Raw genomic sequence first — 14,473 nt, 5'->3', positions numbered from 1 at the left:
ATTAATAATAAATGTTTAATTTTTTAATTTTACCGTTACTCAATTTGGTTTTTATTATTTTTATATTATATTTAAAAAAAATTAAATAAATGAATTAAAAATAATTTCTTATTTATTTACTTTTAATTTCGGCCTTCCATTACTACTAATATTATTTTTATAAATCTACAAACTTCATTGGTTCATAGTCTCTATTTTTGATTGCTCTCTCCCTCCTTCCAATTTTATTTTTATTCATCTTATTCTTGAAAGAGATTTTTATTGTATTATGAGAAAATAGTTGCGAGTGTTTCAAATGGTAAATCTACTCAAATCTTTGAGAGAGTTGTGGTGTGTTACTATCAAATTCAAATACTTGTACCAGTTTGATTTTGCGTCGTCTTGAACTCGTAAAAAGAGCGGTGTAGCGGTTTGGCTCTGATCTGTGGAAAGAGTCGAAATTTTTTTTTATTCAAATTTTCAAAAGGCGCTTGGAGAGTGAAGTAGGTCGAATTTGATCGAACCACTATGATAACATATTTTCTAACTCTTTCCTATTTAATTTCAAATTTATTAAGGTGATTTATTACATTTTTTAGTTGATTATTGTTTTGACTTGAATTATTTTATTCTAGTAATTATCATCTTTCGATTATGTGTAAAAATTTCATAATTAGAAAAATTAACCACGTTTAAATACTTTTATCATTAAAATTCTATTCACCCCTCTAGAGTTGTCATACCGGTCCAACACAATAGATGCTAGCAGTGAGCTTTAGTTCTTACAACATCTAATAGTATAGTGTTTGCGTCCATGCATGACATACTAAAGAAGCAATTCATACCCACATAGCAAAACAACATGCATGAGGTCTCACATTAATATTTATGATTAAGCTAAACGATACACATGACACGAAATCCCTATGAGATGTGCATACATATTCACAGTGTTTCATACATAGTAGTACTTCATAATGCTTCACACTAATTACACGATATTCACATATTAGCCAATTCATTTCGTTGTTTGAATGCCCACAAATTAGATCGGAGTCCATTATATATATACATACATACATACACACATATACATATACATATACATATATATATATATATATATATATATATATATATATATATATATATATATATGTATGTATATGTATATATATGTGTGTATATGTATATGTATATGTATATAGAAGTTGACGCGTGACGACCACCAAAAGCGGGAAAGCAATCGGACGCTGGCGATGAGGACAGATGGCGTATGGACTTTAGATTTTGACCCATTCAAACTCACCCTTGGAATTTGACCAAGTCTTCCTTCGTCTATTTTGCATTCTTATTTGCACTAAAATCCATTTCATTCCCATGCTACTTATCCATAGTCAACGACAACGATGATAACAATTCGATTAAATTTAGGTGGACCCGTTTAGGATTAGTCGTACGTTTTCAAATAATTATCCGTAATAGTACTTTTAAAAAGATCGTTATAGTATAAGTATTTGATAAATCTCGATTTTAAACTTAGAACATAAGGTTCGGTGAATTGATATTAAGTTATTGTGATTTAGTTATAGGTAATAACTTTTATGAAATGTTAGTAATTAATATTTGTGGTCAAAATTCTTTTTATTCCAATAATTATAACTTAATTTAATTAAATTTATTTCAAATAAAATAATTTAAGAGATGAAATATTATCAAAATTTTATATAAATAAATAATATTTTTTTAATTCTCGTAATTACTTGTAACAATTTTATTACCATTGTTATTAGTTAATTTATATTTATTAAGTCATGATTTTAATGAATATATTATTAAGTTTTTAAGCGGTGAATATTAAAAATATAAAAAAATATAAAAAAAAACCATATTTAAAAAATAAAAAAATAATAAAAAAGGAAAGAAAATCGAGATAAATAAATAATTTGAGGAGGAAATATACAAATATAACACAAGGAGTCGGACGGGGATGATTTATCGCACGTGTAATTCCACAATTTATTTAAATATTTTTTATAAGGAAAAAAGATTAAAAAAAAATTCCAAATATGACAATCTACTCTCTTTGAGTCCGGTGTCTTTGTTGGTAGTCCTTTCTAAGTCCAACGTTCTTGCTGGCACATCGTCTCATGTCCACCTCTTTTCGAGGCTCAGCCTCCTCGCCGACACATCATCAAGTGTCTGGCTCTGATACCATTTGTAACAAGTCAAGACTCTACCGCTCGCAAATATTATTTCAGTGGGTTTTCTCATTCAAGCTTGTTTTTAAAACGCGTCTGCTAGAGGGAGAAGAATGTTTCGTTTTCCTCCCCAACCGATATAAGATCTCACATAATATAAAAATATATTTAAAAAAAGTAACGCAAAATATGAACTATCGATCAAGACGTTTGAGATACAAATATCCCTTCTATAATGTTGAATTTATAAAAAACGTTATATTGTCAAATAGATTATATTAAAAAATAGACTAAATTAATAAAAATGTTCATAAAATTAATAAAATGAACATACTCCTACCAACATTTTAAATCGTTACTTTAATGATACGATACCCAATAACATGTATTGAATTAATTTTTTAACGCCTCCGAAATACATATACATATTCACGTTCATATTCGTGAAATCTCGTATATCATGTGCATAGTCATACAAAATCATGATCCATCGTACATGAATGCATGCATATCACATAAAAAACATATATATAATCATTCAATTTAATAATGTTAAATAAAGGTTACAAGATACGTGTTATCCATGCATCAAACAATTCCATCGAACTCGGTCTATAGTATTATTGACTATCATTTTTATTATTTTTTTAAATCCTCATATTTCAATTTATTTTGTTAATTACTTTTTATTTATTTATTTATTATTATTATATCTATTTCTAACATTTTTTTCTCTTAAATTTCTGTGTATTTATTTCTCATTTCCTCTCTCCAATATTTTTAAAAATCGTTCTTTTTATTATTTCTAAATTTTTTTGGGATAAAAAAGGTATGAAATCAAATATCAAAATAATTTATAATAAAATACTTTTACAAAAATAATAATTATTAAATTATTTAGATTGAAAATATATATTTTAAATCCAAACCTGCTTTCAATTATTCAAAATTACTTTTAAAAACTTTTTTTTGTTTTTTTTTATTTACTAAAATTACTATTTATAAAATCACTCTCGAATATATTTAAAATATATTCTTTATAAATAATTGGTCGAAATTAAAATGCTATTCCTTTTTATTATTCTACCAGCTATTATTCGACTAATGTACACATTAATGCGTGACGTACACCATGGACTAATGATAATATTTTTTAATGAAAAAACTAAAGTCAAAAAAGTAATAGTTCACCTACAACATTGCCTTTCAATCTCTTGAGCAATATGTGATGCTATTTACAAAACCCAACTAAAAGAAGTCAAAGTCAACGAGTCAAATTGTTATCGTACTCTTTCGGGCTTCCCCTCAAGGCTATAGGAGAAAGTTTCCACACCCTGTGTGACATCACAATTCACCCCCCTTCGGGGCTTACTGGCACACTGCCTTGTGTCTACCCCCCTTCGTGGAACAGCGAGAAGATTGACACATCGTCCGGTGTCTGGCTCTGATACCATTTGGCTAGTAGATATTGTTATCTTTGAGCTTTTCCTTTCGAGTTTTCCCTCAATATAAGGGTGTTTTGTTTTCCTCCCCAACCAATGTGGGACATCACAATTAGATTTGACCTATTTTTCACCTACTCAATAGAACTCGCGAAACGTTCTATGAGTCTTTTGAAATCTCACGAACTCAGTCATTCACCTACTTTATCTTCTGTAACGACCATATTTTTCTTAGTGAAATAAAGTCGCTACCACATGCATGACAGGACATGTCTAATATGTGCAAAAGGTTCATTCAAAACGATTTATTAAGACGACGCTATGGATTTAAGCGTTCGTAAAATTCATTTATACTAATAATGACGTCCTCAAATAGTGAGAACGAAATGACAAGAATTTCAAAGTAATGAGGACGTCATTTTATATCGTAAGGACTAAAACGTCAAATGTAAATGCAGTTGTTCTAACTTCATTTCCAGGCCACTATATCGACATTGTCGTATGTGATTATCCTAACTCATTTGTCTTTCGGAACTAGACCCCGACGAGTAGAATTAAACGAACATCAACTCAAAACATTTCGAGATAGCTCAGATATATTATTATTAGCCAAACGGAACATCAAATGTGAGATTTAGCTTATTGAGGCACAATACTATCCTATAGGATGACTACCATTTTAAATATACTTTCTAAATTGTTGTGATACTTAGAAATGATATTTTGAAACATTATGATATATTTTTCTACGTGAAAACTTAAGGTAATTACCTATCTGTGTTATGTGATAATTGTAGTAATTACTTATTTGTGTAGATATGAATTACATTAGAACTATATAATATAATCGTGTGGACGTTACTTATTTATGTGCATGAGAATTTTATCGTAGATAAGTGGGTTGGAGTGTGAACTCTATTTTAGTTACTCGGGTCACCAATTCAGCTTGTGTACCGAAAGTTACTTTAACCTATTTAACGAGTGAAAGAAGGTTCAGGGGGTCCCACTTAGAGATTTAGTCAAACTACTATTCCTCGCACGGTTTGTGGAGTCCCGTCATACGCACAAGCAGATGTAGTGAGGAGAAAATCTTAAAGAGTCCAAATTCCAGGGCAAAGATGATCATTGATGCTGAGAATTCGAAACCCGAAATTCATGGATTGTCTAGTAACGAGAAATGTGATTGAACCTTTACTGGAGAGTAAATCAAACCTATTTTTTTTTAGTACAACAAATGCTGAGAGATTAAACGGTCGATTTTTAATATAATAATTAATATCTTATCTACTAATAATTTAACCGTTAATAAAAAAAAAAAAAAAGAGAAAATCATTTTAAATGTTTTATGAATTTTTTTAATATATAAAACAAGAGAGCAGTCAAATAAGCTAAAGATATCTCATTTTCGAATAAATAATAATAATAATAATAAATAAATAAATAAATAAATAGCAGCTTGAAATTTAATATTGGATATTTGATATTTATCTCTTTGAGAGAGAAAAAAAAGAAAGGACAAAAAAAGGACAAAGTGGGTCCCACGTTTTGGAAAATTATTTATTTATTTATTTTTATTTTAGTGTGGTAAGAATATTATTACAGACGAAATAAATACAAAAATAATAATAATAATATAATATAAGCGAATGAGTGCTCATTCGCTTCATCTCCGAGTTTCCCCGATGTTACGTCATTCACATTCACAGAGCTGACTGCCTAAGTCTTTCCCCCATTTCTACCTCTTCCATTTCCCTCCCTTTCCCCCCCTCAAATTCCTCTCGCTGATTCACTCTCCTCCCATGGCGGACCGTGGATCTTATGGCTTGGCTCCTCGTCTAGGTCGGATTCCGATTCTCCTTCTTTCTTTTTCTCTATTTTAGTTCTTATGCCTTTTTCTCTGTTACTTTTTGAACTCTATGATCGTTTGTTTTCTTTGATTCGATGCGAGTTTTTGATTGGTTGGGAGGAGGGGATTGTTTTTTTTTTTTCTTTTGAGCTTGGAACTGTTGAATGGAGGCTTCCGTGGGGATGAATCACCGCGAATGTGATTCCGGATTCTTGGTTTGTTTTAGCAATTATTAAGTGTTTCAAATCTTGAGTTCTGTTGTTGATAACGTCATTCTGAGTTCTTAATTCTACTGAGCATGGCGCTTGAACTAGTTTTCTTTAGCTGTAGTTGCATCTGCATGAGTCTGTTTTTCTTTTTATTTGTTTTTTGTGCAATTGACTTGCTTGGAATTTACAGTTTCAATGGGTAGTTCAATTTTTATCATTATGCAGATGCCAATCTGTTTTGCATGATGCTTATGCTCTGTTTCTTGTGAGGTAGAACTCAGGGGATTGTATATTTGAAGGATCTTGTTAGTTAATTACCCTTTATGACCTTAATGGTTACGTACTAGTATTTCCGTGGAAAGTCGAGCTTCCTTCTGCAAACAAACTATTCATGTACTCCTTGGATACCTTGGACTTGCAACTATATTTTTTACCCGCTTATAAATCTTTTTTAAATCCTGCAAATTGGCCTGGTTATGTAGTTAGTTTACTTGTTTCTGAAAACCCCAAAAGGATTCTTTTTTCCATCTTGATGGTAGCTATAGGAAAATTTGTTCAAGTTGCTAGTAGTCCAGCTCACAAGAAAAATCCCAGTTTGGCCTCAAGTTCCTGAAGAAACATCTTGTGCGAAAGCTCGGAGGAATATGTTGATCACATTTTAATCAAGTGATCCTTCTCACCCTTCAAGGGAAGTTATGAAGTTATTTGACTTTGCCTAGTTTCCTATTGATAGCTATGGTAATTCATTGGTTTCAAGGCCAATGCTAAATTTATATGAGCTATTGTTTTAAGTTTTCTAGGAAGTTTATAGAAAAAGCCTTTTCAATAGGCATCGATTCGAAGGGGTACGATTTCACAACGTTGAAGTACGCTTGCCTAGAAAGTAGAAACGAGCAAGGAAACTATTTATGAGCACATGGAAATTTCTATCTTGACTTGTGAGCATACAAAATTTAGAAGTTCTTTCTTACCGCATCACGTAACAAGTATCAAGAACTACTTTATTCTCAAGACCTTAACTTTGCCAATACAGGGATGATTGGTGAGGTGTTGAACAAAAATATGGAAATTGGTGCACTTGCATCATTTTTTAATAAGAAATGCAGGACTCCTACCACCATGTATAAGTCAAAACTAATGAATAATTATAGATGTTCATGGTTTTCTTCGTTTCCCACTGTGGATGTGTCATTGAAGTGAAAGCTAGGTTCTAGATCCCCTTTTGTAGTTTATTACAAGTGTCACAATTAATTGTGTAAGGACTTAAGTTTTCCACTAGACATGGGATAGCATGGCAGCTTTCCAAAGGATTGTTATGAGCAGCTTGATAGACTCTATCTAGGGTGCAGGAAAAAAAAAAAAAAAAAAAAACTATTAAATTGATCAAAGGAAATGGAGTGAGGAAATGTGGTTTTATTTGAGTTATGGGGTTGATGCTTATAAAATGGAACTCCGGTTTGAGAACATTTTGGGAGTTCAGCTTCGTTGCCCTCACGATCCATCTTCCAATCTTTTTCTCCTTCATGATCTGCAAGAGCTTCATCTTCAGGCAACATTTAGCGTATTATGTTATTTGAAAAAGGATCTTCAGAAAAAAGAATTTTGTTCAAACGGAACAATTCCTTTGCATTGGAAGCTTACACTGATGCCGATTATGCTGGATCAATATTTGACAGAAGATCTATGATGAGTTATTGTACTTTTCTTGGAGGTAATTTGGTAACATTGAGAAGTAAAAAGAAAATGTGGTGGTTAGATGATCCGCCGAAATAGAATTTCGACCTATTGCACAAGGGTTATGTAAACTCTTATGGTTGAAGATAATCCTTGATGACTTACAGATTAAGGGAGAAGGTTTGATAAAGTTATATTGTGACAACAATCTGCTATCAATATTGCACATAATTTTATCCAACATGATAGGACGCAATAAATTGAAATTGATCGACATTTTATCAAGGAGAAATTAGAGAATGGTAGGATGCATTAGTTTTGTGTCCTCACAACTTCAACTAGCAGATGTACTTACAAAAGAGCTTCATAAGTCATTGTTTCATGAGTTAGTATCCAAGTTGTCAACTTGAGGGGAGTGTTGAAGGAATGACTTTGATTTAAATATTTTTTTTAAATTTTTTTTTATTTTTTATTATGTAATTTCTAGCATTTAATTAGGAAATATTTATGTAATCCCATTAAATAAGAGAAATCGTTGACCTCCTTAATTATCAGTATTGTTACCTAGTATCGTAGGGAATTATTTAGATATTTTTGATACCTAGTGTCTAGGGATTTAGTTAGTTTTTTTTGTATTATAATAGACCCATATTCCTCTCTGAAAATTCATATGAATGCAAGCAAGATACTTTATCAACAGTCTGCAATCTTGTTTTTAACTTTGGACTGGTTCTCAAAGCTCCGAGTTGGTCATATACTTGCTCACATCTCACAGCTGTGAAAACTCTTCTCTATCGAGTAATGTCTTCTATTGAACCGTTCTAGTGAGCCTAAAGCATAGTTTTAATGCCTACCGTTGCCCATCATTCTGACTTGCAATTAAATGCATCTAGTGTTTGGGTTTGTGAAGTTAACTGCTGTTTTAATGTCTTCTTTCATGGCTTACACAGCTTATGTTCATGCAGATATTGACCAGTTATTGATAGAAGCAAAACATCGTTGGTTACGTCCAGCTGAAATTTGTGAAATACTCCGTAACTATCCTAAGTTTCAAATTGCTTCAGAGCCTCCAGATAGACCTTCAAGTATGATTTCCACAATCATTACTATTATTATTATTATTATTTTTTGATTATCTGAACTTAACTTCTGAGGTTGCTTGAGGGTTTCTTAATCACCGGCTTTTTACATTGTTGGTATCTGTTGTTTTTCTTCTTTGAGATTGATTCTCAAAACAGAAAGTAAGATAATTGAAAGTTTTTGCCAGGAATATTGCCAACCCAGTAAGTAATTTGAATACAGAATAAAATGATTGCTTGATCATTGAGGAATAATTAACAACAACCTGAGTTGTATAATCTGAAAATTTAAGGAAATAAAAGAATGAGGATTGATGAAACAGAACAAGATCCTCTTTCATGTCCTGCCACACTTGATGTCAGAAACTGGGAATTTTATATTTTTCGGCCATGTTGAAAATTTTTATAAAAGTGACACCAGCAAAAATCTAGACATTTTTTACGTTATATTGCCAGTATATTGATGCATTTAATTTCAAGTACAATCTTTGCCAGTATATTGCCAGTATATTGACGTTAATAGTAGTCTTCAAGTGCAATCTTCAGGGTCTTTCAAGTACAATCCTTGCCAGTATCGGCTAAAATGTTTCTTATCCAATATATAATTCATTTGCAATTCATGAGTTACTTATACTTAAGATTCTTCCCTCATAAGAAAGCATGATTGTTTGAAGCAACTATCTATAGTAACGTCAATATACTTGCAAATATTGTACTTGAAAGACCCTGAAGATTGCACTTGATGTCAGAAATTGGGAATTTTATATTTTTCGGCCATGTTGAAAAATTTATAAAAGTCACACCAGCAAAAATCTGCACATTTTTTACTTGTATTCTTGTAAATTCTGTAAGTACGATGGGGGGTTTCCTCGTAAATGCATCTATCCTTGTGCTCATCGTAATAGGAACCGTAGAAATTATACACTCATCTTTCTGTGCGTCGGGAGCATGGTAATGCACTCTTAAAAAGTGCTAATTTTGCTCCTTTTTGTATTTTAAAAATGTTTCTTATCCAATATATAATTCATTTGCTATTCATGAGTTATACTTCAGATTCTTCCCCCATAGGAAAGAATATTGGTTTAAAGCAACTATCTGTAGTAACGTCAATATACTGGCAAATATTGTACTTGAAAGACCCTGAAGATTGCTAGTCTTTACTAAGGCACTAAAGGCAACCAAAAGAGACAATAGCCAATGCAAGGCGAGTGCCTCTTTGAAATTTTTGGCCGTGACTGCCTCCTTGGTGCATTGGTTCTCTTCCCCTTGTTTATTTCCAGTGTCACCCTGAAAGCACTAGCCATAGTACAGGGCCTGTGTGCCTTCCCAGCCTTATGTTTCAGATATTATTTTAATATTGCGTTGTATTGATATAAAATGATATTGTTAGATCTTATGATGAGAAATGGAACTTTAATATCTCTCTTTCTCCTCTTCTTCTTTTTAATTCAGCAACTTGAAATAGTTTAACTAGTATTGTTCCATTTACCACTACGGCTAACATTCCTTGGACATAACTTTGGCCGTTGACATGTACTTGTACCTTTCAGGTGGGTCACTTTTTCTCTTTGATCGAAAGGTTCTGAGGTACTTTAGAAAGGATGGACATAAATGGAGGAAGAAGAAAGATGGCAAAACAGTAAGAGAAGCACATGAGAAGCTGAAGGTAACTTACAGAAGATGCCATTTCTTTATCTAGATTGCTTATCTACACTCTTCATTATCTAAGTTTCACAAAATAAGCTATTTAACTATTTTCTATTTAGTTATTTTATCTTGTTTTGATCTTCTCTTTGGCTTTCCTTGTTTCTTGTTTTTTTTTTCCTTATTACTCTTTTTAATGGGAAATACGTATTTTATTATATACTTTTGGAGGTAACTTTCTTTCTAGCTATATTATTAGGTTGGAAGCATTGATGTATTGCACTGCTATTATGCCCATGGAGAAGAAAATGAGAACTTTCAAAGGCGCAGTTATTGGATGCTTGAAGAGTAAGTATGATGCAGCTGTAAATCTTTATCAGCCTTTCCCTTTTACATTATGATTATAATCCACTTTATGCTTCGTTCTTATCTTCTTTAGATTGATTCTCAATTACTACCGCCCCCCCCCCCAAAAAAAAAAAAAAAAAGAAAAAAAAAGTTTTGAAAAATGTTTGTTCAATTTTTATTTTGTGATTATCACTCTGCATTTGTATTAGAATTATCAGTAAAAGGCTCTTTTTGGGATAAGATGTAGGGCTATCATCATGAAATATGAAATATGAAAATTGAAATTTTAAACAAATAAGGCCATGGAGAATGAATCTAGCCAACAATCTATAGTAGAAAGGGAAAAATCGTTACAATTGAAGGCCCAAAATCTCAATAACAACAATTATAATCTTGTTACAAGGTCTATAATCGTCAATGGTAAACCTAGGGGTAGATTTCATGCCTTTAGAGGTCTAAGATAAAGTGATCATATTTCTCCTTTTCTATTTTTACTTGTGGTGGACATTCTAGGTATGATCACCCCTTGAAGGTTGAGGGCAATGTCCTTGAGGGTTTTCAGGTGGTAAGAGACAATTGACCTTGTCTCATCTACAATTCGCCAAAGATATCTTCTTTTCCTTGGGAAGGAAGAGTCCTTTATTAATCGAAGTCACTTTCTATCTTTTTCCGAGACCATGTCAAAATTAAAGATTAATAGGGGAAAAATCTTCTGTTAGTAGATGGGCTTCTTGGGTGGGTTGCGTGGTAGGACTTTCCTGTCCTTTTACCTAGGTCTTCCTCTTGGCCACAATCCTAGGAGTCGATTGTTTTAGGATCTTGTCATGGAGAAGTTCAAAAGTGTCTTCCAGGATGAAAAGTTATTTTCTGAAACGAAAGCAGAATTTGGACATATTTCCTTTCCTTATTTAGAATTTTAGTGTCGGCCCGTAAATCTCTGAGAGGGGTAGGTGAAGGTAAAGGTAAAGGTAAAGGGTCTCATCTCTGGATATGGGTCGAAATCGTGAAGCTTGAAGACACATAAAGGAAACTATAAACTTTTATGGGAGAGAATATGTTGGCTGGTTCTCTCTCTGTGTCCTTGTGGAAGGTTTTCCCAGCTCCTTAAGGGAAATACTGTCTTCTACGTACGTAAAACCTTTTGCACTGGCATTAAGAATTTCCTAAGAACCAGCCTCTCCTCCCGCTCTCCATCCATCCTTGATTCCAATATATTTATGTTGGGATTGCACCATAATGTTAAAAGAAATCTGTGTGATAATTGGTACAAAATTCTTGAAGAAAAGTCTCTAATTTGCTAATTTTGTAGACTTATCATTTAAGGGTTGCTTGGGGGGAGAGTTTAACATTTTAAGCTTGGTTTAGGAGGCATGTGGGTTTATGAAGTTCGGGTTCGCAAACCAGTGTTTGAGGTGTATGCTTGGAAGCTTGAAAATATATAGCATAGTTGATTCATAATATAGTTAATTGATACGATATTTCTCTAAAGTTAATGTAAATTTTTTAATTATGGTTAACTTAAACAATTTTTTATTTTATTTATTTATATATAATCATTTTAATATGTCAAAATATTACTTGTTTTGTTTTAAAAACATGAATTTAAATCATAATAGAATATTTTATTTAAATAAAACCAAAATATATGTATTAGGCTGTATCCCTAATTTCTACCAAAAATTCTATTGATAAAAATGACTAATCTCTCTGTTTTTTTAAATATAAAATAGACCATTTCATTAATCGATAAAATAGATGACAAAAGATAATCTTGTCTTGTTCAAAAAAAAAAAAAAAAAAATCATCTCATGATTTAAGCATATAGTGGTCCATATTACCATTTCTAGTATCACATTTTTATGAAAATAAAATGAAAAACTTGAAATAATACAAATTTAAAATTCATTATTTACAGAAACATTAGATTTTTTGTTTCGTTTTTGTTTTTGCTTTAATTTAAAAAATTGGTATGTTATAGCATAATTTATGACATAATTTTAATCTAAGCAATAATATCACATCTGAATAATTTTACCTAATTTGTTTTTTCTTAAAACTAGATTTATAAAATAAAATGCTAAGATTCTTGTTTTAAGAAATTTAATTATTTCTTTTTAATTTTTTTTAAAGCTTAAAATTTCAAAATTACACATTTATTTTATAATAAAGCAATTCCCCTTTTTTGGTGATTCTTTTCCCTCACCCGTGCTTTTGCTTGTTGCAGGCATTTAATGCACATAGTTTTTGTCCACTACTTGGAAGTTAAGGTAATCTAATGCTTTACTTGTTCGTTCTTTCTGTCGTTTAATTGGTATAATTTTCCTTACTGTTGTTTTAATTTATCATGATTTCTCTGATAAATTATTCTTTTACTCTGGCGATTAATATTGTTAATTGATTTGACCATGAGGTGATATTGTAGCGACCTTACTTTTATCATAAGATTGGGCTGTTACTCGTGCATGTCATGGTGTTTTCAACCAATTTCAAGCGGAGATAGAAACTTAACTAAAACAACAAGTACTAACAGAAACTCCATCAATGGAAACTAAATTCAATCTATGCTTATTACGAAAATCATGAACTAAGAAAATTGACACACCTATCTAAAATAACAGAAAACATTATTTACCATGGAAAAACTATCTAGAAGAAACAATGTTCCACAGACTCAGTTGCAGAAGCCGTTATTTGACCAATGGTCCCTTGCCTTTACCTAGAAAAATGGTAGGAAAAGAATGAATATTTAAAAATACTCGATAATTGCGATAATTGCAAACACATAAATCATTCAACATGAGTGGTGAAACCTAAATTTATGACTGGCCTTGGCCCTTAAGCTCTACTTTCATTCTCGAGTATAATTGGCTGTATAGTATTTCTCTACACACAACCTATTCATATGCTCATGGACCCACTAGGCGAGCTTGTTAATGTACTCCCTGGGCTTAAATAAGGGCTAGTGCATGCTCTTGCTCGATATAAATCATCAATTCAATTGATGTACATGAACACTTTCATACATTTTGTAACTTTAATTTGTCATGAGCATACAATCGGTGTTGAAGGAGCCCATGTTAAATATAATTCATGACTGCATGAGCATAGGAGAAACATGCTTTGTTAAAGGAGCCCATGTTAAATGTCATTACTTCCTTTCTGTTTGTTGTGTAAATCAACTGAAAATATTTTTAACTCCCCATTCGGTGTACGCCCCTTCTTTGTTGTGTTTAAGTCCTTCGTGTACTTTCAAACATCAATTGAAAGTTTATGTGTCGTTTGATAGCACTCTTGTTTCTCAACCCTGTTTTCCATTTCCAATTTTTAGTGTTTTTAAAGGTCTACTGGGCTCCTTTAGCAAAGCATGCTTGAGGCACATGTCTCAATGCCTCAAGCCTGACTGCCTACATTTTTTATGAAAGAAAATTCTAACTTCTAAGGAAGAAACTCACGAAAATTCTTAGAAGGTATTAATTTTTTTCCTACCATCTCGAATAAAAGCGCTATTTTATTAAGCTCTTCATCATCTTATTTTCTTCATATATCAAAAATTTATTTACATTCCTCTGCTGTGATCTTCAATAAAAAAAGTACACTTTTTTTTTAGCTTTGCGCTTCATCTCTAAAGAGCTATTGTGCTTTAGTATGCTTTGAGCTTTAAAAAGCATGAGATCTTATAATGCAGAGACTTGGTCTCCTTGTTTACAACCCAGGCATTAGTTTTTCAAAATTATCCTGCCATGAGAACTTATAGCATGACCAAGCAAAGTTAGATGTTAAATATGAAAGTTTGTAGATGGAAATGTTGTAATATATTACGAGTCTTTTCTACTTTGTTAGATAACAGGTGTGGTGATTATAGATAGAGAGGGAGAGGCTTGAGAGGCGTGCAGGCTGCTTTAGGGGAAGTTTAGTGGAAGTGCTCTAAAATTCTTGAAAATTTAGAAAATCCTTCTAGTCCTTTTAGTAATAATTCCCATCAGTTGTATTTACCACAACTTTCCATCCACAATTCCAGCTCAAAACACTTTTTTTTTTTTTTTTTTTTAAA

At 31.9% G+C, this 14,473-nt stretch overlaps 1 protein-coding gene and 1 long non-coding RNA gene across 3 annotated transcripts in view; one reads left to right on the top strand and one right to left on the bottom strand.

The window, feature by feature from the left end:
* Positions 1–2,909: 2,909 nt before the first annotated feature.
* Positions 2,910–14,473, bottom strand: part of LOC111467080 — a 22,992-nt gene continuing 11,428 nt past the window's right edge. Inside the window, exons 2-3 of the long non-coding RNA XR_002714486.1 lie at positions 7,378–7,381; positions 2,910–2,923 (exon numbers count right to left, since the gene is read on the bottom strand). This is a non-coding gene — a long non-coding RNA (uncharacterized LOC111467080). The remainder of the gene's footprint in view (positions 2,924–7,377; positions 7,382–14,473) is intronic.
* The window catches only part of LOC111467029 (calmodulin-binding transcription activator 2-like), a 15,921-nt gene continuing 6,729 nt past the window's right edge, over positions 5,282–14,473 (top strand). For both annotated transcript variants that reach the window (XM_023111798.1, XM_023111797.1), the window contains exons 1-5: positions 5,282–5,461; positions 8,317–8,436; positions 9,981–10,096; positions 10,334–10,422; positions 12,647–12,689. In XM_023111798.1, the coding sequence (XP_022967566.1) occupies positions 5,422–5,461; positions 8,317–8,436; positions 9,981–10,096; positions 10,334–10,422; positions 12,647–12,689 (408 nt within the window). In that variant the 5' untranslated portion in view covers positions 5,282–5,421. The remainder of the gene's footprint in view (positions 5,462–8,316; positions 8,437–9,980; positions 10,097–10,333; positions 10,423–12,646; positions 12,690–14,473) is intronic.

The sequence above is a fragment of the Cucurbita maxima genome, unplaced genomic scaffold, assembly GCF_002738345.1.
Source record: "Cucurbita maxima cultivar Rimu unplaced genomic scaffold, Cmax_1.0 Cma_Scf00032, whole genome shotgun sequence".
Lineage (NCBI taxonomy): Eukaryota > Viridiplantae > Streptophyta > Magnoliopsida > Cucurbitales > Cucurbitaceae > Cucurbita > Cucurbita maxima.
Note: the sequence above shows the minus strand (reverse complement) of the source record. Positions and strands in the feature narration are given on the sequence as shown.